The 23,774-nt window shown below is 38.7% G+C and overlaps 1 protein-coding gene across 3 annotated transcripts in view; it reads left to right on the forward strand.

Annotated features, from left to right (window-relative positions):
• Positions 1-23,774, forward strand: part of ATP13A4 (ATPase 13A4) — a 149,739-nt gene that overhangs the window by 70,380 nt on the left and 55,585 nt on the right. For all 3 annotated transcript variants that reach the window (XM_066347711.1, XM_066347712.1, XM_066347713.1), the window contains 6 exons: positions 1,353-1,487; positions 7,585-7,654; positions 14,908-15,042; positions 17,777-17,947; positions 18,976-19,133; positions 19,740-19,928. In XM_066347711.1, coding sequence (XP_066203808.1) covers positions 1,353-1,487; positions 7,585-7,654; positions 14,908-15,042; positions 17,777-17,947; positions 18,976-19,133; positions 19,740-19,928 — 858 coding nt within the window. The remainder of the gene's footprint in view (positions 1-1,352; positions 1,488-7,584; positions 7,655-14,907; positions 15,043-17,776; positions 17,948-18,975; positions 19,134-19,739; positions 19,929-23,774) is intronic.

Here is a 23,774-nt window from a genome sequence, read left to right on the forward strand (position 1 = left end):
TTTTCCTTGTATTTATTTCTACTCTATCTCTTGAAGTCCATCTCTGGCACACATTACCTGACACAGTATAAGATGTGATGCTCATCTGTTTACTTTTCCCCTAATGACTGGATAAACACAGATTCTTCTTCCTTTTCTAATCCTTTGATTCTTAGTCTGTCTCAACTTTGCAAAACTAAAATAATAACAAAAATTTGAAAACTTATTCTTTTCTTATGGGAAACATATCCAATTTTCTCAGCATCTAAAATTGTAGGAAGAGAAACATCTGTTCAACTTTATTAGTTTACTGATCTCAAACTATATGTGGGAGAAAAAGAAGGACTTAGCCATCATTAGTCAGCTGAGTTTTTCCACTTTGGCTCTATCACTGGGGCTTATTTTTCATTTTATAGTGATTATTATGAAACTATAACCACATAACTATCCTCTGGGATTTCTTCTGCACTTCACCTCCACTCTTCCTTGCCTTAAAAAAAAAGCCTGTATAATCAAGGTACTTTCTCAATATTTCTGGTAAGCCTTCCGGCATGAAAAAAACAAAAAAAGCTGGTATGCAAAGTTTCTGTGTGCTTCTTCCCTAACCAGAGACAAGATGACCATTTTTGTTTTAGATAGATAGGAATTTGGATGAAGGCACAAAATATTTTCAACCAAAGCAGGATTACAACTGTTGTAGTTAATCTCTACTTTCTCCTAGTGTTCTAGGGGCTCAGTTACAGCTGACACTTTCAGCTTAGCTCTTTATGGAAAAATACTGTCTTTAACTCATTCATTAATCTATAAGTATTTTAATGGCTTCAAATATGGCAGATACTGTGTCACAGAGAACAATAGACTAGAAAACATTTTAACTTTGTAAACCTGAACTAATACTTCTCCCTTCCGAAAGCCAGTAAACTGGGCATGATAACATCTCCTCCTTACACAACTGTTGTGATGGTCAACATGAGAATATATGAGGCTCTACTTTGTAAATTATAAGGGTAGCATTGATGAAAAGTAGGTGCCCGATGGCTTGTGTTCAAGTCCTGGGCTGTGATAGTCACAGCTGTGTGACCTTGGTTTGGGCAAGTTTCTCGAGATCTAAGCTTCAGTTTCTTCAACTTTACAATGGAGATAAGTAATAACAGCTGGTTAATAAGTTAATTATGGCAATTAAGCAAATTCAGGTGAAGTTGCTTAGTGCAGTGTTTGGCACATGGCAATTGCTGCATAAATAGAATAAGAGTAAGAATATTGTGTGGGATAATTTATGTCATAGAGATGATTATGAAAATAAATGTAAATAAATAGCTAAGTGTGTAGCCTAAGTATGTCCCTTGTCTTCCTGTCTTTGTGTCTGCCAACAGGTTTTAAATCCGTTTTACATATTTCAACTCTTCAGTGTCTGTTTGTGGTTCAGTGAAGACTATAAGGAATATGCTTTTGCCATCATAATTATGTCCATCATTTCCATAGCTTTGACAGTATATGATCTCAGAGAGGTAAGTTTTCCCACCAATCTTATGGTCTCAGAGAGCAGCAGTAATATTATGGAAATTTTGTTAGAAAGGACAATCAGGAAATAGTCATTGCTCACTCATAATAAATGAGACCATGTTTGTAAATATCTAGCACAATATTTGATGCTCAACAACTGTTAGTCCTTTTCCATCTCTCACATCTCAGTTCCTAAACTTTCAAGTTATTTTTTGCCCTTTCTCTGGCTTACTTAGGCAGATTAGCCAGAAGACTATGCACAGATTTATGAATTGTGAATAAATGAAAAAATATATTTAGAGAATACTGATGGATGTTGAAGATGGTAAAAGAGGAGTGAAGGTGGAAGAGTTTCTGTATAATATTAACATTTTGCTTTTTACTTTTGGTTGGTACTTGTCAAAGTCCCAATCCATATGATGGCTTTTTTTTTTATGTCTACACCAGGGGATGTAGGCGCTGTTGGAAAAAAAATCACATAGAACAAATCAGTTGATTGTACTATAAACCATGAATGCCAACCTCATCTGGTCAGCTTTTTACATGTCTCTGGTCCCATTCTTTGGAATTAAGGTTTCCAACCAAATCTCTCTTCAAGTTTCTGAGATGCCTAGCTGCCCATCGTCCACTTTTCCTCTGATTTAGCAGATAATCTCCCCGCTTTCCTAAAGATAGAAGCCATAAAACAGGTACTTGCTCAACTTCCCACTTTACAACTGCCAAATGACCCTTGTCTCCACCTCCATCCTGCCTTGATCTCTCATTGCAGAGGAGAAAGTGCCATTTGCCTGTATTCTTCTCCAGCCTTCTCAGAGTGCTTATCCAGCCAGCAGATGACTCCTCCCACCCTCTGCTCAAGAGCCTTCTCATCAGCACTTAAACATGCTCAAGCTTCTCCCAACTTAAGACAATTCAAACAAATGAAACAATCCTTCTCTTGACCATTCTTTCACCTTCAGCTACTATTCTACCTCTCTTCTTTCTTTAACAGGAAAACATCCCTTGAGTTCTTTATGCACACTGTGATATTCTCCTCTCCCTCTCACTTTTCACCTGTGCTGACCTGCATTACTCTCTCATGGCTTCATTTATTTATTTATTTACTCACTTACTTACTTATTTATTATTTATTTATTTATTTATTTATTTATTTATTTATTTATTTATTTATTTTTCCTGCATTCCTCTGAAGCTGGAAACGGGGAGAGACAGTCAGACAGACTCCCGCATGCGCCCGACTGGGATCTACCTGGCACGCCCACCAGGGGCGACGCTCCGCCCACCAGGAGTGATGCTCCGCCCACCAGGGGTGGCGCTCTGCCCCTCCCTGGCGTCGCTCCCCTGCGACCAGAGCCACTCTAGCGCCTGGGGCAAAGGCCAAGGAGCCATCCCCAGTGCCCAGGCCATCCCCGCTCCAATGGAGCCTCGGCTGCGGGAGGGGAAGAGAGAGACAGAGAGGAAGGAGAGGAGGAGGGGTGGAGAAGCAGATGGGTGCTTTTCCTGTGTGCCCTGGCCGGGAATCGAACCCGGGACTTCTGCAAGCCAGGCCGATGCTCTACCACTGAGCCAACCGGCCAGGGCCTATTTATTTTTATTTAGACAGTTAAATTTAACAAGGTGACATTGGTCAGCCATAGTACATAGATTTAGAGAAAACATCTCCATATCATTTGGACAGTCGATTATGCTGTATTCCCATTACTCAAGGTCAAATCATCTTCTGTCACCCTATATTTTGTTTCTCTTTAAACCCCTTCCTTATCCTTACCCCCCTCCTTCTCCACCCTTCCCTTCCCCCTGGTAACCACTGCACTTTTATTTATGTCCATGAGTCTCAACTTTGTGTCTTGCCTATGTGTGGAATCATACAGTTCTTAGCTTTTTCTGATTTACCATATTTTTTGCTCCATAAGATGCACCTGATCGTAAGACACACCTAGGGTTTTAAGGAGGAAAATAAGAAAAAAAAATCTGAACCAAATGGTGTGTTAAAATATTTAATAAAATACCATATTTTTCACTCATAAGATGCATGGGCATTTTCCCCTCCACTTTTGGGGGGGAAAGGTACATCTTTATAGAGTGAAAAATACAGTACTTATATCACCCGTATAATGTTATCAAGGTCCATCCATGTTGTCGTAAATCAGTGGTAGTCAACCTGGTCCCTACCACACACTAGTGGGTGTTCCAGCTTTCATGGTGGGCGGTAGCAGAGCAACCAAAGTATAAATAAAAAGATAGATTTAACTATAGTCTGTTGTTTTATAAAGATTTATTCTGCCAAACTTAGCAAAAAATATGACATAAAGTACTTGGTAAGTAATTATTATTATATGCTTTAACTTGCTGTCACCCTGCTTTATAAATTTATAAAGTAAAGTTACTTCCCTACTTTATAAATTACCATTACTGGGAACCAGTGGGCGGTTAGAAAATTTTACTACTAACAGAGATACAAAAGTGGGCAGTAGGTATAAAAAGGTTGACTACCCCTGTCGTAAATGATACTAAGTCATCATTTCTTATGGCTGAGTAGTATTCCATAGTATATATGTACCACATCTTCTTTATCCAATCTTCTATTGAAAGGCATTTCGGCTGTTTCCGTGTCTTGTCCACCGTGAACAGTGCTGTGATGAACATGGGAATATCTCTTGTTATGGTTATCACTATGAGCTTATGGCACATAGAAACTGTAAAATTTGTTTTAAATTTTGTTTTTAACAATTTAATTTTTGTTAATAGAAGAAATAAATGTATATGGACATGGTAAAAAATAATTTCAAACAGAAAAGACAGAGTAAATGGAAAGTAAATATTCCTCCCACTGTAGTTCTTTCCAGTGCTTAGGTTTCCTTTCAAGAGCCACCTCCTGGGACCAGATGTTCTGTCCCAGATATTACACACATACGCATTAATTTGTTTTACACAAATGGAAGTACACTATGTTTACTGCTCTGCACTTGCATTTTTTTTTCACTGAATAAATTTTGGAAAATCTTTTCATGTCTGCACAAATATCCTTTTTCTCTATGTGTACTATAGTTTTTAACCAGTTTTATATTGATGTATAGTAGGTTGTTTCTAGTCTTTTGCTATTAAAATAATGACTCAATGGTGATTTTTGTGTATATATCTTTTCACACACCCACATATATATGTATGTTTGTAAATATATATAAATTACAAATATATGATTTATATTACATATATATGATTATCTACATCTATGTTAATATGGAGATATAAAATTTCTATATTTGAAATTACTTAATCATGAGCTACATATATTATTTTAATAAATATTGTCTAAATGCCCCTTAAACAGTAATACTAATTTACACTCCTCTCAACAGTACATGAGTGCTTGTTTCTTTATCTTACCAATATAAACAAAAATTAAATCCCATAAATTTAACTTTTTAATTTTTTTACTCATTGATTTTTAAAGAGAGAGAAAAGGAGAGAGACAGAGAGAGAAAAAGAGAGAGAGAGAGAAACACTGATTTATTGTTTTACTTATTCATTCTATCATTGGTTGATTCTTGTATCTTCCCTGTCTGGAAATCGAACCTGAATTCTTGGCATGTTGAGAAAACGCTCTAACCAATTGAGCTACCCAGCCCAGTCCAAATCCCATAAACTTAAGAGCATGTTTTCCATTAGGAGTAGAGCTCTTGCTCACGGCTTAAGCTATTTGCATTTCTTTTACTATGAACTATATTCTTGTGCCTCATCAATTTTCACCGGGTTGTTGGTCTTTTGCTTGCTGATGTCATGGTTCCCTTCCCACAGTGGACACTTACTCTGGTATAGATTTCATTAAACCTCTCAGTTGCATTTAACACAGTTAAGACCTCTGTGCTTCTTTTACCAAGTACTCTTTCCCTTTGGTTTCATTGACAACATACTCTCAGGCTTTCCATTCTTATTTATACAATAGTTTATCCTCTTCCACCTGCCCCCCTTCTTAAAATAAGCATCTTAAAATTAAAGCAATATGAAAATGTGTACAATGCATACTCCATCTTGTATACCATGTGTGTTCCACCTTCCTGTCCTGCCACACTCATTCAACCATTTCTATTGGCTTCTTGTGCATTCTTCCAAAAATATTCTTAGGCATTTCAAGCAAATACAACTATATACATTTTGTTTGTCTTTTTTTCTTATGTAAAGGTAGCATAATTACATTATATCCTGCCTAGCTTTATTATTATTAATAATATGCCTTGAGGGTCTTTTCATATGTGTACATTGAGAGATTCTTCATTATTTTTACAGCTGCAATACCAATGACTTCTAGAGGCATATGCTAATGACTTTTAAATTAATATATATATATATATATATATATATATATATATATATATATATCTCAAGTCCAAATACCTCTTGAATTCCAGACTCAGAACATATAACCTACTTTATTCAATGTCACCAAAATTTCTACTGCTTCCATTGGCTGTATATGCTCCAAAAGCACCTTATGTTTCTGTCCTATAATGATACATTTTTATATATGCTTAATATGCTTAATTGATTAAATGTATTTTTCCCAGTATTTTGTAAATTCCTTGATAATACAAGCCAAATTCTTTTTTGTTAACTATTCGACAAAACGCCAGCTCTTAGCAGAGTCATTTTATCTCCTACTCTTAGTATAGCCCTGGGCACATAAAGGTTGTTCAATAAATGTTGAGTGAATGTATAAATGAATAAAAGAATGAGTTAATAGCAGTTCAATAAATGTTGAGTGAATGTATAAATGAATAAAAGAATGAGTTAATAGCAGAATAGTCTGTCTTTGATCTTATCTATTCTATTACTCATTCTTAAGACATATTAATCAGAGCTGCAAATGATTTCAAGCTAGCAGATTTAGGAAGTGTCTTAAATAACAAAATTAGACTTAAATACACACACACACACACACACACACACACACACACACACACACACGAAATCATAGGTACATTTACTTTGCCCCCAGAACCAGGTAAAATGTTTTCACCCAAAGTTGCTTGATAAATGTTAAATAAAATGTCATTTTATTATATTTTTCTCTTGTCTCCTCTTATTGATTCACTCTCAATTTCCCATAGATTTTATATATTAGAACAATAAATACTACAAGCAAATAATAGGAACCACCAAACTCCTTATAAAGTTATGGATTGCGAACTCTGATGGGGAATGTCTCAAAGCTGAAGTATTTCTTAGTTCTTGAAGATATTTAGTGTAAACATATATCTGAATGATCAAAGTTCTTGATGTTATTTATCTACTTAAAAAACTAAACACAAATTTATGGATATCAAAAACTCTTTCGAGTGAAAGAGCATGTGGGGAAATTTGTTTCTACAAAAGAATACATACTTCTTATTGCTAGGGAAAGAGCACAAGTTGCGTGCTTTTATAGTTGAGTAATAAGCTGCTTGGTCTTGTTTTTAGCCAGTACATTCAGTTGGCAACAAGATAATGCACAACCGCACACTGCACTGTTTGCCCATTGCCCCAAGCAATGTTGTTTTCCATCCCCATCCCCTCCACCTTTGCTCACCTCCACCTTCACCCCCTTTCCTTCTGGCTATCACCTCACTGTTGTCTGTGTCTATGTGTTATATATACATGTATATTATATATATATTTTTGCTTAATCCCTTAACTTTCTTTCATCTAGTTCCCCAACCCTTCTCCCCTGTGATAGCTGTCAGTCTGCTTCATGTGTCCAGGCCTTTGTTTCCATTTTGTCTGTCAGTTTATTTTGTTCAATAGATTTTACATTTAAGTGAGATCATATGGTACTTGTCTTTCTCTGACTGGCTTACTTCACTTAGCATTACGCTTTCCAGGTCCATCCATGCTGTCACACAAAGAAAAGTTTCTATTTATTTATTTATTTATTTATTTATTTATTTATTTATTTATTTATGGCTGAGTAGCAGTCTATTGGGTAGATGTATCACAACTTTTTCGTCCACTTATTTACGATGGGCAATAGAGCTCCATCTTTAAAGAAGGTTAGCACTTTACTGAATAATGCTTGGGACCTATCCTCAAATAAATAAGCCTTTTTTTATTTTCCCTTTTTTTCAGCAATCTGTAAAACTTCACCGTCTAGTTGAGTCACATAATAGCATTACAGTCTCTGTGTGTAGGAGAAAAGGTAAGTCCCATTATTTTAGGTCTATGTATTGTCCATATGGAATCAGAAAAGGATTTAAATTTGTATTGCTAATGGTTCCTACTACTCTCTTTTCATCTCTTCCTTTGCATTTACTTAAAGAGATGAGAAACTGAAGATCTTTTTACCTTAATAAAACAACTTTACTGAGGTAAAGTTGACAGAGAACAAACTGAACATATTTAAAGCATACAATTTGAATTGTATACACCCATGAGATTGACACCTAGTTAACAATGTTGCCTCATATCTGTCTGTAATCTTTCCTCTCGACCTCTTTCCACCTAGCTCCATCCTCAGGCAACCAGTTTGCATGTTTAGAATTTTATATGAGTGGTATTGTAACAATATTCATTTTTTGTCTCTCATAATATATTTTGGGTTAATTTTATTGGGATTAAAGTTTATAAATATTTTGGAATTTATCCACTTTATTAGGGATATAAATAGCTTATTTCTTTTCATTTCTTTTCTTTTCTTTTTTTTTTTGGAGAAAGAGAGGAAGAGAGAAGGGGAAGAGAGAGATGAGAAACATCAACTCAGAGTTGCTTCACTGTAGTTGTTTATTGATTACTTCTCAAATGTGCCTGGACTGGGGGGCTCATGCTGGGCCAGTGACCCCTTGCTCAAGCCAGTGAGTGATCTTGGGTCAAACCAGCAACCTTAGTCTTTAAGCCAGCAACCTTTGGCTCTAGCCAGTGACCTTGGTATTGTGTTAATAATTTCATGCTTAAGCCGGCAACCCCACACTGAAATTGGCAAGCCCAGGCTCAAGCCCATGAGCTCATGCTCTAGCCCACACCCTTAGGGTTTCAAAGCAGGTCCCTCAGCATCCTGGGCTGACGTTCAATCCACTGAGCCACCACCAGTCAGGCAACTCATTTCTTTTTATTCCTAAGTAGTGTTCTCTTGCATGGATTTGTTTATACATTCACCTGTTGATGGTATTTGGGTTGTTTTTTAGTTTTTGGCTATTACAAATAATGCCACCATGAACATTTGAGTTCAAATCTTTGTATAAACATATACTTTCATTTCTCATGGGAAACACCTAACTGTAGAATGACTGGATCATGTGGTAGAAAAATGTATAACTTTTAATGAAAATGATAAACTATTTTCCAGTGGCTGTGCCATTTTATACACCCACCAGCAATAACTGCAAGCTCCAGTTGCTCTACATTTTTGCTAACACCTGATATGTCAGTCTTTTTTAATCTTAGCCATTTTAGCAGATATGTGGTTATGTCTCATTGTTTCACTTTGCATTTTCCTAGTGACTTACGGCACTGAACATCTTTTCAAGTGCTTATTTGTTACTTCTATGTCTTCTTCAGTGAAGTGTCTGCTCAAATCTCTTGCTTATTAGATTACTAGTTTCTTATTAAATTTTAAGAGTTCTTTTTATATCCTGGATATTAGTCCTTTATCAAATATAATTTGAAAATATTTCTCAGTCTATAACATCTTTTGAATCTCTGCACAGTGTCTTTCAAAGGGCAGATGCTTTTCCTTTTGTTAAAATCCAGTTTATCAATTTTTTCTTTTGTGGATTATGCTTTCTGTGTCGTGTCTAAGACATCTTTGTCTAACCCATCAAGATTTTCTGTGTTGCCTTCTAGAAGTTCTATAGTTTTAGGTTTTAAATTTAGGTATATATTTTATTTTGAGGATTTTTTTAAAAACTGAAGCTCATTTTTGCAGACAGATATTCAAATGTTCCAATACTATTTGTTGAAAAGACTATTCTTTCTTTATTGAGTTGCTTTTGCAGCTTTGCCAAAAATCAGTTGCCTATAGATGAGTGCGTCTATTTCTGGCCTCATTCTACTCACTGATCTATTTGTCTACCTTTATACCAATTCTACACAATGTGGCTATATATGGTCTTGAAATAAAATAATGTTAGTCCTCCAGCTTTGTTATCTGTTTCAGAGTTGTTTTGGCAATGTTGGGCCCTTTGCATTTCCATATGACTTTTAGAATCAACCTATCAATTACTATGAAAAAAATGCTAAGATTTTAAAATTGAGATTGTGTTGAATCTATATAGATCAATTTGTGAAAAATCAACATATTAAGAAATTTGGGACTATGATCCATGGACATGGTAAAAACCTCTATTTATTTAGGTTTTCCATAATTTTTCTTAGTAGTATTTTGCAGATTTATGTGTATGAGTTTTTCACATTATTTTTCAGCTTTATTTCTAAGTACTTTCTATTTTGATGCTATTGTAAATGACATTTTAAAATGTGCATGTCCAATTGTTCATTTCCTAATAGTTTCCCTATATGCGATGTGTTGATTACTAGTCTGCTGAATACAAAGGGGGGATCCTCTGCAGGTCTTTGTGGCCCTCATTCTGGGCCACTGTCTCCTCTCCAACACTCTGCTGTGAACCCAAGCCACCTTCATCCCCACAATCTATCGTCTCTGTACTGAACTGAGGGTGTTCTCTGAACACAATTGGAGTTTTCCCTCCTTCTGTGGGGACCTGGAAACTCTTTAAAGGCAATAAATTCAGCAATTTTAGGGCCCCTTTATTTGCTTTTCATGTCCTTTTGTTGCTTATGTTAAATGTCTAAAATCCATTGTTTCATAAATTTTGTATGGTTTTTGGTTGTTTCAGGTGAGATGATAAATATTGTTCTTTGTAATATCTTGGCTAGAAGTGAATCTTTGCCTTTTAAAAATGTCCTGGGTATCTTTTTGTCTTAATTCTTTATGATAAAATGTTTTGAACATATACAACAATAGAAAGATTATGATAATGGAATTCAATGTAACTATTACCCAGATTCAGTGATTATCAACTCATTAAATCTTTCTTCATCTGCTCTACTTCCTCTTTCACCAACTTTGGGTTTTTAAATGACCTTTGTTAATTGTACTTCTGTCTCTACTTTTTTCATACCTAAAGAGCATATTTTCAGTGACCGCAACAAACTACTTATTTGCTTTATCTTGTTATAAACAATAATCTCAGAATAATAAACCAACACGCCAAGCAATAATACTATTCCCAAAAACAAAACAATAATTTTTTCTCACAGAGACAGAGAGAGGAACAGATAGGGACAGAGAGACGGGAAAAGAGAGAGATGAGAAGCATCAATTCTTCGTGCGGCTCCTTAGTCTTCTTAGTTGTTCATTGATTGCTTTCTCAGTTTTGCCATGATGTGGGGGGGTGGGGGGCTATAGTAGAGCGAGTGATCCCTTGCTCAACTAGCAACCTTGGTCTTCAAGCCAGCGACCATGGGGTCATGCCTATGATCCCACCCACAAGCCAGCAACCCCGTGCTTGGGCCAGATGAGTCCATGCTCAAGCCAGCGACCTTGGGGTTTTGAACCTGCGTCCCCTGTGTCCCAGTCCAACTCTTTATCCACTGCACCACCACCTGGTCAGGCCCAAAAATTATTTAAGATTTTTTTAAGGTCTTCTTTTCCCTTGTTTGTGATATACCATTAACAAGGTACAGTGAAATACTTTTTTAAAAAATTATATTTTAAAGTCACTCAAAATATTCTTTCTGTGTATGGATATGCCAGCAATGTAATAGGTTCCATCTCATTTGTTTTGCTTTAGACTTTAAGCGTTACCTTTTCAAACTTATTTTTGTATTATTCTGTGTAGGTATTGTAAAAAATACGCACATGGCTCTAAAGTTAAATTTGTAAAACAGAAGACAGGTGGCTCTAGTCTCTATCCTTTTTCTCTCTACCTTATGTAGTCATTCTTTCTATAGTTACAATTATTTGTTTTTGCTTTATTCTTAGATGTAAAAAATACAAACAAATTGGCCTTGGCCAGTTTGCTCAGTGGATAGAGCACTGGTACTGTTTGTGGACATCCTGGGCTTGATCCCTGGTCAGGGCACACACAAGAAGCGACTATCTGCTTCCTCTCCTTCTTCCTCTTCTCTCTCTCTTCAGCTCTTGATTAGTTTGAGTGTTGGCCCTGGGCACTGAGGATGGCTTGGCTGATTTGAGCATTGGCCCCAGAGGGGGGGTTGCCGGGTTGATCCCGGTTGGAGCACATATGGGAGTCTGTCTCACTATCTCACCTCCTCTTACTTAAAAAAAACAAAACAAAACATGTACAAAGAAATTATATATAATATTTACAGCTATGTAATATATATACAGAGTAGGACATGTATTTATATTGCTGTCTTTTAGATAATAGGACTGTAAGATACACATATTTCTTGGTGTGTATGTTTTATATACTTAACTATGTTTCCTAGAAAACCTTTCATAGAAAAGATATAAAGATATTTTTCATTCATTGTTTTAGCCACATAGTACTGTCTTGTGTGGAGGAATCATTGTTTACTCAATTAGTTCTCTATTGAAGATTTTTTTTCAGTCTGTTACTATTACAAATAAAGCTGTAATTTTTTAAAAAGCTTTGTGCATATATGCCTTTTAGTACTTTCCTTTTTGTCTTTTTATACCTTTGCCAAGTCTTTCTTTGGTATAGATTTTGAGAAATAAAATTGCTAAGTTAAAGAATAAATGCATTTGCACTTTTAAAAGATAGATATTGCCGAATTTCTTTTTTAAGACTTTGTACCAGTTTGTATTTGCACCAGAAATGTGTGAAAGTGCCTGTTTCCTCACAGCCTTGTCAACAGAATATGCTGGCAAACTTTTAGATTTTTCTAGTCAGATAGGTTAGCAATGTTATCTCATATATATTTCTCTCTCTCTCTTTCTAAATAATTTTAAAGTTATGGAGTTGTTATTCAAATCGCTTTTTTTCCTGAATCATTTGAGAATAAGTGGCTGACATGTGGCATGTGGCTCTATAATTCCCCATACTTTTGGGTTTACTTCTTCTCTTCTTTTTTTTTTTTTTTACAGAGACAGAGAGAGAGACAGGGACAGACAGACAGGAAGGGAGAGAGATGAGAAGCATCAATGCTTCGTTGCGGCTCCTTAGTTGTTCATTGATTACTTTCTCATATGTGCTTGACTGGGGGGCTACAGCAGAGTGAGTGACCCTTGTTCAAGCCAGAGACCTTGGGCTCAAGTCAGCAACCTTGAGCTTCAAGCCAGCAACCTCTGGGCTCAAGCCAGAGACCATGGGATCATGTCTATGATCCCATGTTCAAGCCAGTGACCCTGTGCTCAAGCTGGTGAGCCCTCACTCAAGCTTGTGACCTTGGGATTTCGAACCTGGGTCTTCCGTGTCCCAGTCTGATGCTCTTCTGTGCCACCACCTGGTCAGACTACTGTTTACTTCTTAAAGTTAAGGACATTCTTCTATATAAATGACAGTGCAAACATTAATATCAGGAAGTAAATATTGATATATTAATACCAACAAATGTCCAGACCCATTCAAATTGTACCAGTTTTCTCAACCATGTTCTTTATAGGAAAGAACTCAGGACTAGACAATAGTGTTGTCTGCAATGGCTCTTGAATGTTCTTCAATCTTTCCTTGACTTTCATGATTTTGACTGTTTGATCTGGTTATTTCATAGAATGTCCCTCAATTTGGATTTTTTGATGTTCCCTCATAGTTAAATCCAGGGTATGCATATTTTAGCTGGACTATCACAGAAGCGATGCTGAGCTCTCGCTGCTTCCTCTCATGTGGTACATAATTTAAATCTGTCCTATTACTGGTAATATTAACTTAGATCACTTAATTAAATGGTGTCTGCCAGGTGTCTCTATTGTAAATTTACTTTTTTTCTCTTTGTAATTAGTAGTTATTTTGTTAAGAGGTATTTGGAGACTACATCAATATTTTACCCACTAGCTTTGATATCCATTGATGGCTCTTATGTAGATTAATTATTGCTTTGATAGTTGCTAAATGGTGATTTTTCTAATTCTATCTTTTCTCCTACATTAATGGATTGCTGTTTACACTTATATTACTTGTCTATTTGTCTATTGAAAACCATCAGTGTATACTATTATCTTTATTCTGTGGAGACCACAGAGTTTATTCTAGTTTTATTTTTATCTATGTTGGTCACTTCCTTTCTTCAGTGAGAAAGCTGGCTCCCATTATTAGCCTCTTTATATCTAATTATTGTATCATTCTCTTCTTTTTTTTTTTTTTTTTTTTCCATTTTTCTGAAGCTGGAAACAGGGAGAGATAGTCAGACAGACTCCCGCATGCGCCCCACCGGGATCCACCCGGCACGCCCACCAGGGGCGACGCTCTGCCCACCAGGGGGCGATGCTCCGCCCATCCTGGGCGTCGCCATGTTGCGACCAGAGCCACTCTAGCGCCTGGGGCAGAGGCCACAGAGCCATCCCCAGAGCCCGGGCCATCTTTGCTCCAATGGAGCCTCGGCTGCGGGAGGGGAAGAGAGAGACAGAGAGGAAAGCACGGCGGAGGGGTGGAGAAGCAAATGGGCACTTCTCCTGTGTGCCCTGGCCGGGAATCGAACCCGGGTCCTCCGCACGCTAGGCCGACACTCTACCGCTGAGCCAACCGGCCAGGGCCCATTCTCTTCTTGATGTAACTTATCCTCCATCACTGCTGCTGCTCCCTCCCCTACTCCCCTGTAGACACCTTTTTCACTCCCCTCAGACTCCAAGATCTGGCACCAGGCCAATGCCACTTTGGAGGCCTTTTCTTCCCTCCTTGGGCTCTGACACCTTGCCCGTCAGGTTCCAACACCCACAGCAAGCTGCCGCCTCCCTCCCCACCTCACCCAGCCCTCTGTATGGGTGCTTATCTTCCTTAACCCCTTACTACTTTGGGACTGAATAACAAAGCAAAGACATAAAGGAAGGCAGGAAAGCAGGAAAGAAAGAAGAAATTTTCATTTTCCTTATTATAAGAAAAATGAGAATCTTTAAAAACATTTAACATGCCCCATGCAATTTGTATGTGTGTATTTGTGACTGTTAAAGTCTATCAATTTTGCTATACAGTCATTTGCTATATGTTTCTTTTTTTTAGAAACTATATATTAGGAATATTGATCTTTGTCTATAATTTCAAACATGTTTTCTGAATTTGTAATTAGTTTTCTCTTTGCTTATTTATTTTTGTCACACAAAGTTTTTTTATTTTATGTTATTGAATGTATTGTGTTTTTTTTTCCCCTTAATTGTCTCTGGATTTTGAATCAATGTTAAGGAATATCCTTTTCAGGTGCTCTGTTTGATTTTTCATTGAGTCTTAATTTAGGGAGATGTTGAACTGTTTTTCCGTGGAGAAAAAAAACTGACTTGAGTCTGTCTTCTCATACTTTTAGCTGGAATTGAAGAGCTGGAATCTCGTTTCCTGGTCCCTGGAGATCTATTAATTTTGACCGGGAACAAAATGCAAATGCCATGTGATGCTGTTCTGATTGACGGCACCTGTGTGGTGAATGAAGGCATGCTGACAGGTGTGGTTCTACCTCAACTCCTCAGCTCTCTCAGGCTCTTCCTCTACCTGAATGGCAATGGCAAAGTATGGGGCTGCTGTGGGCCCATCCTACTCCACAAACCTCATTAACAGCACTGCCCTGAATATACCAGAGAGTTCAATTCAAAGTTGCTTTCTGCATACTGTTTGATACAGTTGTCACTTTCTGAGTCCTTCTTGAACAAAGGGTTGTTAAAACCGTGTCATTTTACCTTAACACATTGTAGAGATCATTACATCTTTCTGCATTATTTGTGGCTTTTATGCTTACTCTTTTTATATAAAAGTTGTCTTTAGATAAACTTGGAGGGTTTAAAAACATTGAACATTTAAAAACATCGTGAAATCCACAGAGTAAGTCCAAGCTCTTCTTAGCGTGGCTTGAAAATGTTGAAAAATTTCATGATGAAAGATTTGGCAAATCTGGATATTTTGGACTAACTGTATTTCATTTTTAAATAGCATGCTGGAGCTGGGAGGGACCTTCAAAGTCTTTGCATCTCATTGATATGACCTCTGAAACTGAGGTCCAGGGAGAAGTAACTTGCTCAAGGTCACAGTTCTTTGAGCTTTTTCTCATATATGCATTCATTAAGATGGTGTGCCAATATTTCTGTAAGATAAAGAAGAATGCTAAAGTCTTTCAGAGATAAAATGAGAGGCTGCAAATACATAGTGATCTATTGTGGTTTCCACTGAAGTTCAAATCAAGTCCATTTCTCTTGGGCAGATCAGAAAGGTATGAAATGAGAACAAAGACGCACCTCTTGCCCATGTGAATTTACCAGAACAAACAGAAAAAGCAAAGAAAACATAGCAGGTCTGGTTCCTTTCTCTAAGGAATCCATAGATTTACAAATGTCCCTTAGTGCTCGGACTTGTGCAATGCCAAGTACCGTATTCCTAATGAAGGTGGCCCTAGTACTTATCTAGAACATGTGCCTGACTTCATACTGCCCACTCTGCAAAGGCCAGTGGAAGGCTTCACAAGCTTTGTTCTCAGAGGCCGTTGCTACTTTCACAACTTCATTTACCATCTGTATTTGCACTTCTGTTCACTGCAGTGCACCCCTACCCTTGTGCTGGTTAAAGTAGCTAATGGATCGACTGCCAAATCCAATGGATTCTTTACATTTCTCTTTGTATTGACCTCTCTGCTGCTATTGGCTATTCTTGCCGTCTCTTTCTTCTAAAAACTCTCTTTTCCCTAACTTTCCAAGACAACATAATCTTTCCAAATTCTTCTATCATCAACCACACGGTCCAGCATCCTGTGTTGTTCCCTGTCCTCCATCTCTTTGGTTGCTGCTGTATCCTTGTCCTTTCTCTCTTTACCCTACCTATACTTGGTCCCTGAGTTATCTTTTCATTGTCTTCATTATCATCTCTAAAGTGATGAACTCTGACTAATTATCTGGTCAAACCTCTCCCCTGAGCTCCAGACCCAGATAAATTTCTAACTGGCTACAAGGCATCTCAGCATGACCATGCCACAGTCATCTCTAACTTATGGGGACCAAAAGGCAGGTCTCCCTTCCTCCTCTAGTCCTTGTGGTGATGACTCCTGGCATGCTCTGTCATCTCCCAAGTCAGAAACCAGGAAGCCACTTCAAATTCCTCTCTTCCTCTAAACTGCCAGTATAAAACTCTCCCCAAGTTTTCTGACTTCTTATTTCCTTGTTCTCAAATCAAGCACTTCCATTCTGAAAACTCCCATACTTTAAACCTCATCTTTTCCATTGGGGAACTCTTGTGATTATTTTCCAACTTAATGCCCAGCCTCCAGCCCCACTGGACTTTAATTCATTCCCTGCGCTACAAACCGAGTGGAACATTTTACACGTAATTATGATATACTTTCCTAAATAAAAAAGTTAAACATCTCCTCATTCCCTTTCTGCCACTGGTGCCGAAGGGAAAACACTGCAACGTGCGCTTAGGGCCCTGCAAGTTTTGGTTCCTTCGTAGATCTCATGGCCTTTTATCCCCAACACCCTACCTTCTAGACTGCACAATTTACTATTCCCTGCGTGGTTATTTCTAGCCTATTTCAGCATCCATGTTAGATTTTACAGTACTCATGGTATTTATAATATGGCATTATATTTATTGTTTTACGTGTGTTGGTCTCTCTCTGGGTCTCTTTTAAAAAAGCACTATGGGCCTTGGCCGGTTGGCTCAGCGGTAGAGCGTTGGCCTGGTGCGTGGGGGACCCGGGTTCGATTCCCGGCCAGGGCACATAGGAGAGGCGCCCATTTGCTTCTCCACCCCCACCCCCTCCTTCCTCTCTGTCTCTCTCTTCCCCTCCCGCAGCCAAGGCTCCATTGGAGCAAAGATGGCCCGGGCGCTGGGGATGGCTCCTTGGCCTCTGCCCCAGGCGCTAGAGTGGCTCTGGTCGTGGCAGAGCAACGCCCCGGAGGGGCAGAGCATCGCCCCCTGATGGGCAGAGCGTTGCCCCTGGTGGGCGTGCTGGGTGGATCCCGGTCGGGTGCATGCAGGAGTCTGTCTGACTGTCTCTCCCTGTTTCCAGCTTCAGAAAAATACAAAAAAAAAAAAAAAAAAGCACTATGTTTCTCCTTGTATTCCCAATATCAGGCTTGTCCTGCCACACAGTAAGTTCACAGCCAACATCTGTTATAGGACAAGCGAGTGTATGCATGATTTAAATGAATGAAGACATCACACTTTACAAAATGCGTTGCTTGTTTTTGTAGGAGAAAGTATTCCGGTCACTAAAACTCCATTACCCAGGATTGACAGCTCTGTGCCCTGGAAAACGCAGAGTGACGCGGATTACAAACGACATGTCCTCTTCTGTGGGACAGAGGTCATCCAGGCCAAGGGAGCTTGCTCTGGGGCCGTGAGAGCGGTGGTTCTGCAGACTGGTTAGTTAGCATCTCTTCCTGTCATTTTGTTATTTTAATCAAGTATTTTTGTTCAGTTTGTCTAGTGTCTATTTATAAATGTGTACTAAATATAGTAAATATTAAATCTATATATTTTAAATGTGAATTGAACTGTGGCACATGCTTTTTAAAAGTAATACTGATGACAGTAATTACTATTTATGTGCCTTATAGTTTGTACAGACATATCCTACTTGCAGAACAAAAGCAAAGATGCCTACTGTCCCTCCTTTGTACATGAGTAGTCTGGGGCCCACACAATTCAAGTGAACTTTAACAAATCATACAGCCGGCTACTGGCAGAGCTGGACCACAAACTCAGGTCTTCCACCTTCAAATCCCACGTTCACTTTAGGTAGGACTAGATACTGAAAAGTTGATATTGAAAAGTGTTAGAAATTGAATCCACAGTATTTATTGGGCCATTTAGTTTAATTTATTTTTTTTTTTAGTTTATTCATTTTTAGAGAGAAGAGAGAGAGGAGAGAGAGAGACAGGGGGGAGGAGCTGGAAGCATCAACTCCCATATGTGCCTTGACCAGGCAAGCCCAGGGTTTCAAACCGGCGACCTCAGCATTTCCAGGTCGACGCTTTATCCACTGTGCCACCACAGGTCAGGCCGAGGGCCATTTAGTTTAAATTCAAGTAACTTCTCTCTGTCTGTGTATGTGTGTGCACACGGGTATGCACACACGCTCATAAGTTCTTTCATTAAAAGGATGCTACACTTGTAAAAGCTGGTCCAGCTCCTCAATATAGTGCTTTCCTGCCTCTGGGGTGCATTGACATGGAAAATATAGGGAAGGAAGACCAGAGTAATAGGCTCTGAATTAGATAAGATATTTCCATTCTAGCACTTAGGTATTTTTCCAATTATCCCTTCATTGCATTTGGAGTTAAACACTGTTTAAATGTCTCTAGAGAAAACAAAGGCAATGTTGAGGTTTAGAAGTGCACTCATTATCTGTAGGATTTGTCATCCTGAGAGGGTGTGTTTACCTCTTCAGGATTCAACACTGCAAAGGGAGACCTTGTGAGATCCATTCTGTATCCCAAGCCAATGAATTTTAAGCTCTACAGGGATGCCATCAGGTTCCTCCTATGCCTCATAGGGACCGCCACCATTGGAATGATCTATACATTGTGTGTCTTTGTGCTCAGTGGGGTAAGCTGCTTTTGTTCTTTTACTACATGCTCATATATATCCACCCATGTCTGTCTTATACTCTACATGTTGACCTTAATCTCAGGTGTGGTTTATAAACTTAGGAAACAAAGCCAAACACTGAAACTGACCTATAAGTTCCCAGCTCTCTATTATAAACAATTGATCATCAAAGTTCATAATAACAATTAGATCTAATGGGATAAAGTATTTTGTTTATTGATATATCAACATGCTTGCACATGATTTCCTTACATTATTTTCAATCTGAGAATACAGTTATTCCAACAATGTAGTATGTTGTAACTACAAAATTAGGAATTTTACTTAAAACCCCAATACTCAATGTTGGTGAGGGTACGTGGCAACTTGGTCTATGGTTCTCTGCTGGTAGCATGTGAGTCATTGCAAGCCTTTTCAATGTATTTTGGCAAAATGTCTTGAGAGCCAAAACGCGTTCAAACCCTTTGAACCATATTTGACCTGCTCACATTATTTCTAGAAATTTTACCTAAAGAAGTAAATAAAATGAAGATAAAAGTTGTAGGGACAAAGCTGTTCATGACTGATTCGTCTGTAATGGTGACTGAGTGGCGTGTCTTCCAGGAACGTCCTGAGGAGGTGGTGAAGAAAGCCCTGGATGTCATCACCATCGCAGTCCCTCCTGCTCTACCTGCTGCCCTGACCACAGGCATTATCTATGCCCAGAGGAGGCTAAAGAAGAGAGACATCTTTTGCATCAGTCCCCAGAGGATCAATGTTTGTGGGCAATTAAACCTTATCTGCTTTGATAAGGTATGTATGTTTCATCCTCATTCCCATCCCCATGTTTTTATCATCATTGTCATCAAGTTTAGTTTTTTTTTATACTCTTATGAGTCAGGAAACATGATGTGGGTATCTGACTTTACTTTATCTGTGGCTGGTTGTATGACCTAATAAAGACACACCTCTTGAGCTCTCAGATTCTAGGGTTTAGAGAAAGAACAGTAGGTACCGCATTAATGAATCATTTAGGAAGCTTCCGGCTCCAATAGTCTATGAAACACAATTAATTAAAGTTGTATTATGTCTCTATATCATCAGAAACCTCCGAGAACAAAATTTAAATCTTTTACTCTGGTTACTACTGTATTCCTAATATTTAAGACTATTGCCTGGCATACTCAGTGCTCAATAAATACTTATTGAATGAATGCATGAACAAATAAATGAATGCATGAAAAAAGGAAGACTTTATTTAGCTGTGCCTTATTATGAGACTTGGTTCCAATAAAGCTCCCATCAAATCCTTACTATATTTTTCCCATCTGCAATATAGTGCTTAAAGTTATTCTTGGTTATATGGCAGTTACTCCCAGCTAGCCTCTTACACTACCTTCTCTGGAAGGTATTCTTCTAGCCTGTGTATACATATGCTGGGGAGAAGGTGGGAGCTGGGGGAGGCTACGATAGAAATGAAGGATGGTTTTGTGCCTGGGTCTTAATTTATAAAGATGACTGAGAGATGACAGGGAAAGGTCAATGGCATGGTGTTGGGCAGATAAAATGTATTATGCTCACTTTGTAAAAGATGACGCTGCCCACGTGGAGGCCGTTGCCCAGGTGATATTAATGTGTGTTGGGGCAGGCAGGATTGTTGTAGCCTGGGGCTTGGTTTTGGGATAAAGCCTTTCCCACCCTTTTTGATGTGGGGTGGTACAATCCAATCATGCCTCAGAGAAGTGACTTTGTATTAGAGACTTCCCTATTTTGTATATTGGATTAGAGCAGGGGTCCCCAAACTTTTTACACAGGGGGCCAGTTTACTGTCCCTCAGACCATTGGAAGGCTGGACTATAAAAAAAAAACTATGAACAAATCCCCATGCACACTGCACATATCTTATTTTAAAGTAAAAAAACAAAACAGGAACAAATACAATATTTAAAATAAATAACAAGTAAATTTAAATCAACAAACTGACCAGTATTTCAATGAGAACTATGGTCCTGCTTTTGGCTAATGAGATGGTCAATGTCCAGATCCATATTTGTCACTGCTAGCCCTAACAAGTGATAGGACGTGCTTCTGGAGCCGTGACGCATACGTCCCATGTCACCAGAAGTAGTACTGTACGTGAGCAACACCATACTTTACTCCTCTCACTGACCACCAATGAAAGAGATGCCCCTTCCGGAAGTGTGGTGGGCTGGATAAATGGTCTCAGGGGGCCGCATGTGGCCCGCGGGCCGTAGTTTGGGGACCCCTGGATTAGAGGTTGTGAAGCTACAATATAAAGTGGGGGCAGAATGGGAGTTTGCTCTCTTGGTTCCTGAGATTATCATTAGAGGAGAGAGCAGAAGGAGGCCACGTGGAGTAGGTCAGGAGAAGCAGCCAAGATGGTGGAGTGTTGAGTGAGAAGCCAGTTTGTGCAGAGTTTGTTCAGGGAGAAGGAAGGAGATGGGGAACAGAGGTGAATAAGTCTGGTGAGCTAGAAATCTTTGATTCTAGGAAACTCGGATAAGTCAGTAGCTTTGTGAGCACTGAATGTGAGTGGGTTTTGGAGCCCAGTGTGTGTTTTTACTTGCCCGCCGGGTGCAAGCTAGGATTAAATATAATGGCCCATCAGTTATTGGCTCCGTTGTTTCTTTACCGACTGTCCGAATCCAATGCGAACCTGCATGGGCCAGGCTGCTGTAGTGACAGTGGCTTTGGCTCCTGGCTTTACACATGGAAAGAAAAGTTTCATGTTACTCACAATCCCCCTAGAAAGAAGAGCCATAGCTCACCACGCAGGGCAACAGGAAAAATGTCAGGTTTTGGTCAGGAAGCAAAGCAGGAGTGAGAGGCATGCTAGGTCCTAGCCTTTATTAGAGTTTCTGCAGAAAGCACAAGCCAAGGCAGCATAAATAACTGACAATTGACTAGTTTGAATGATTTTGGTGGGCTTTGGGCAACAGAGATGGTCCTTAGTTGTCTGGTACCTGGCCCTGGGATGGGTAAGGAAGAGGTTTGGCAACCCATTGGTTAGTTTGCATATCAAAGACATGCTCTTGCATAAGTCCCTAGTTATTTCTAGAAATTGCCAGCCCCAAAGAGGCAGTCTCTCTCCAGTTAGAAAAGTTTCCTAAGATGTCAAAACATTACAATATAGAAAAATTTAGAATATGTACAATACAAAGGCATTGTAGGCAGGTGAATGTGGGCAAAAGCATAGAGTAAGGAGAGCAACAGTGTGTGGTTTTGACCAGAGCAGGACATTAGTAATGGGAGAGAGTGTTTATGGACGTTGAATGTTTAGCTAAGAAATTTTTACACAGTCTTTAGGCAGTGGGAAGCCATTGAAAGTTTTTATTTTTTATTGTTGCCTTTCCTTTCCTTCTTTTTTTTTTTGTTTTTTTGTATTTTTCTGAAGTCGGAAATGGGGAGGCAGTCAGACAAACTCCCGCATGCGCCCGACTGGGATCCCCTGAGGCAGAGGCCATGGAGCCATCCCCAGCGCCCGGGGCCAACTTTGCTCCAATGGAGCCTTGGCTGCAGGAGGGGAAGAGAAAGACAGAGAGGAAGGAGAGGGGGAGGGGTGGAGAAGCAGATGGGCGCTTCTCCTGTGTGCCCTGGCCAGGAATCAAACCCGGGACTCCTGCACGCCAGGCCGACGCTCTACCACTGAGCCAACCGGCCAGGGCTTCTTTCCTTTCTTTTTCATTGTGGTAAAATATACATAATATAAAACTTACCATTTAACTTTTTTAAGTGGCTTTAAGTGCATTCAAATTGTTATGCAACCATCACCACCACCCATCTCTAGAACTTTATTCACCTTCTCAAATATAAAAATCTGTACCCACTAAACAGTACATTGAAGCTTTTTTATAGAAGAAAATTAATGAGGTCAGAGCTGTATCGTGTAATTGTTGGACTATCAAGCAATCTACCAGAAACAGAAGATTAACTTGGCTCTTGCCATGATTTCGGTATTATTTTGTGATCAAACGCACAAAGAAATAGGGTGGGAGAGATCATTGTAATAAGAATTTGAATTTAAAATAAATAATTATGAAGAATTATTATTATTATCAGCTATTACTCTATGCCAGACATTAAATGAAGCACCTTATTGGTATTATCTCATTTTATCTTCACAACCACCCTATATGATTATAACCAGGTTACACGTTAGGGCTCTGATGTTTAGAGGAATTCAATAATTCCTCCCGATCACAAAGCTGGTATTTTAACCCAGATAAGCTCTTCGTCATTGCACTGCACTCACAGAAATAGCAATAAGCACCTTTTAACCAAATATATGTCAAATAACAAAACATTTCTTTAGAACAATAAAATATTTTTCTCCCATTACTTATTTCTGATGGCAAACTTTTAACTACTGCTATGAAAACTGGGACTCATGCATTTTATAGCTCTTACAGGCTTACCATAAACTTTCCCATTTATTTAGTCTGTCCTTAGAACTTTAAAACAAGCCTCTGAAATGTGTAAGGCAAATATGGTTTTCTTCCTTTTACTGCTAAAGTACAAAGAGATTAAGTGCTAGCTTGTCATAAAACTGGTATGAACTCATTAGACTTCCCCCAGGAGACAAGGTGCTCACCTCACTGTGTTCTTTCTTGAAATGATGATCTTGATAAACTTTTGTGG

This window comes from Saccopteryx leptura, chromosome 8 (genome assembly GCF_036850995.1).
Source record: "Saccopteryx leptura isolate mSacLep1 chromosome 8, mSacLep1_pri_phased_curated, whole genome shotgun sequence".
Taxonomy (NCBI): domain Eukaryota; kingdom Metazoa; phylum Chordata; class Mammalia; order Chiroptera; family Emballonuridae; genus Saccopteryx; species Saccopteryx leptura.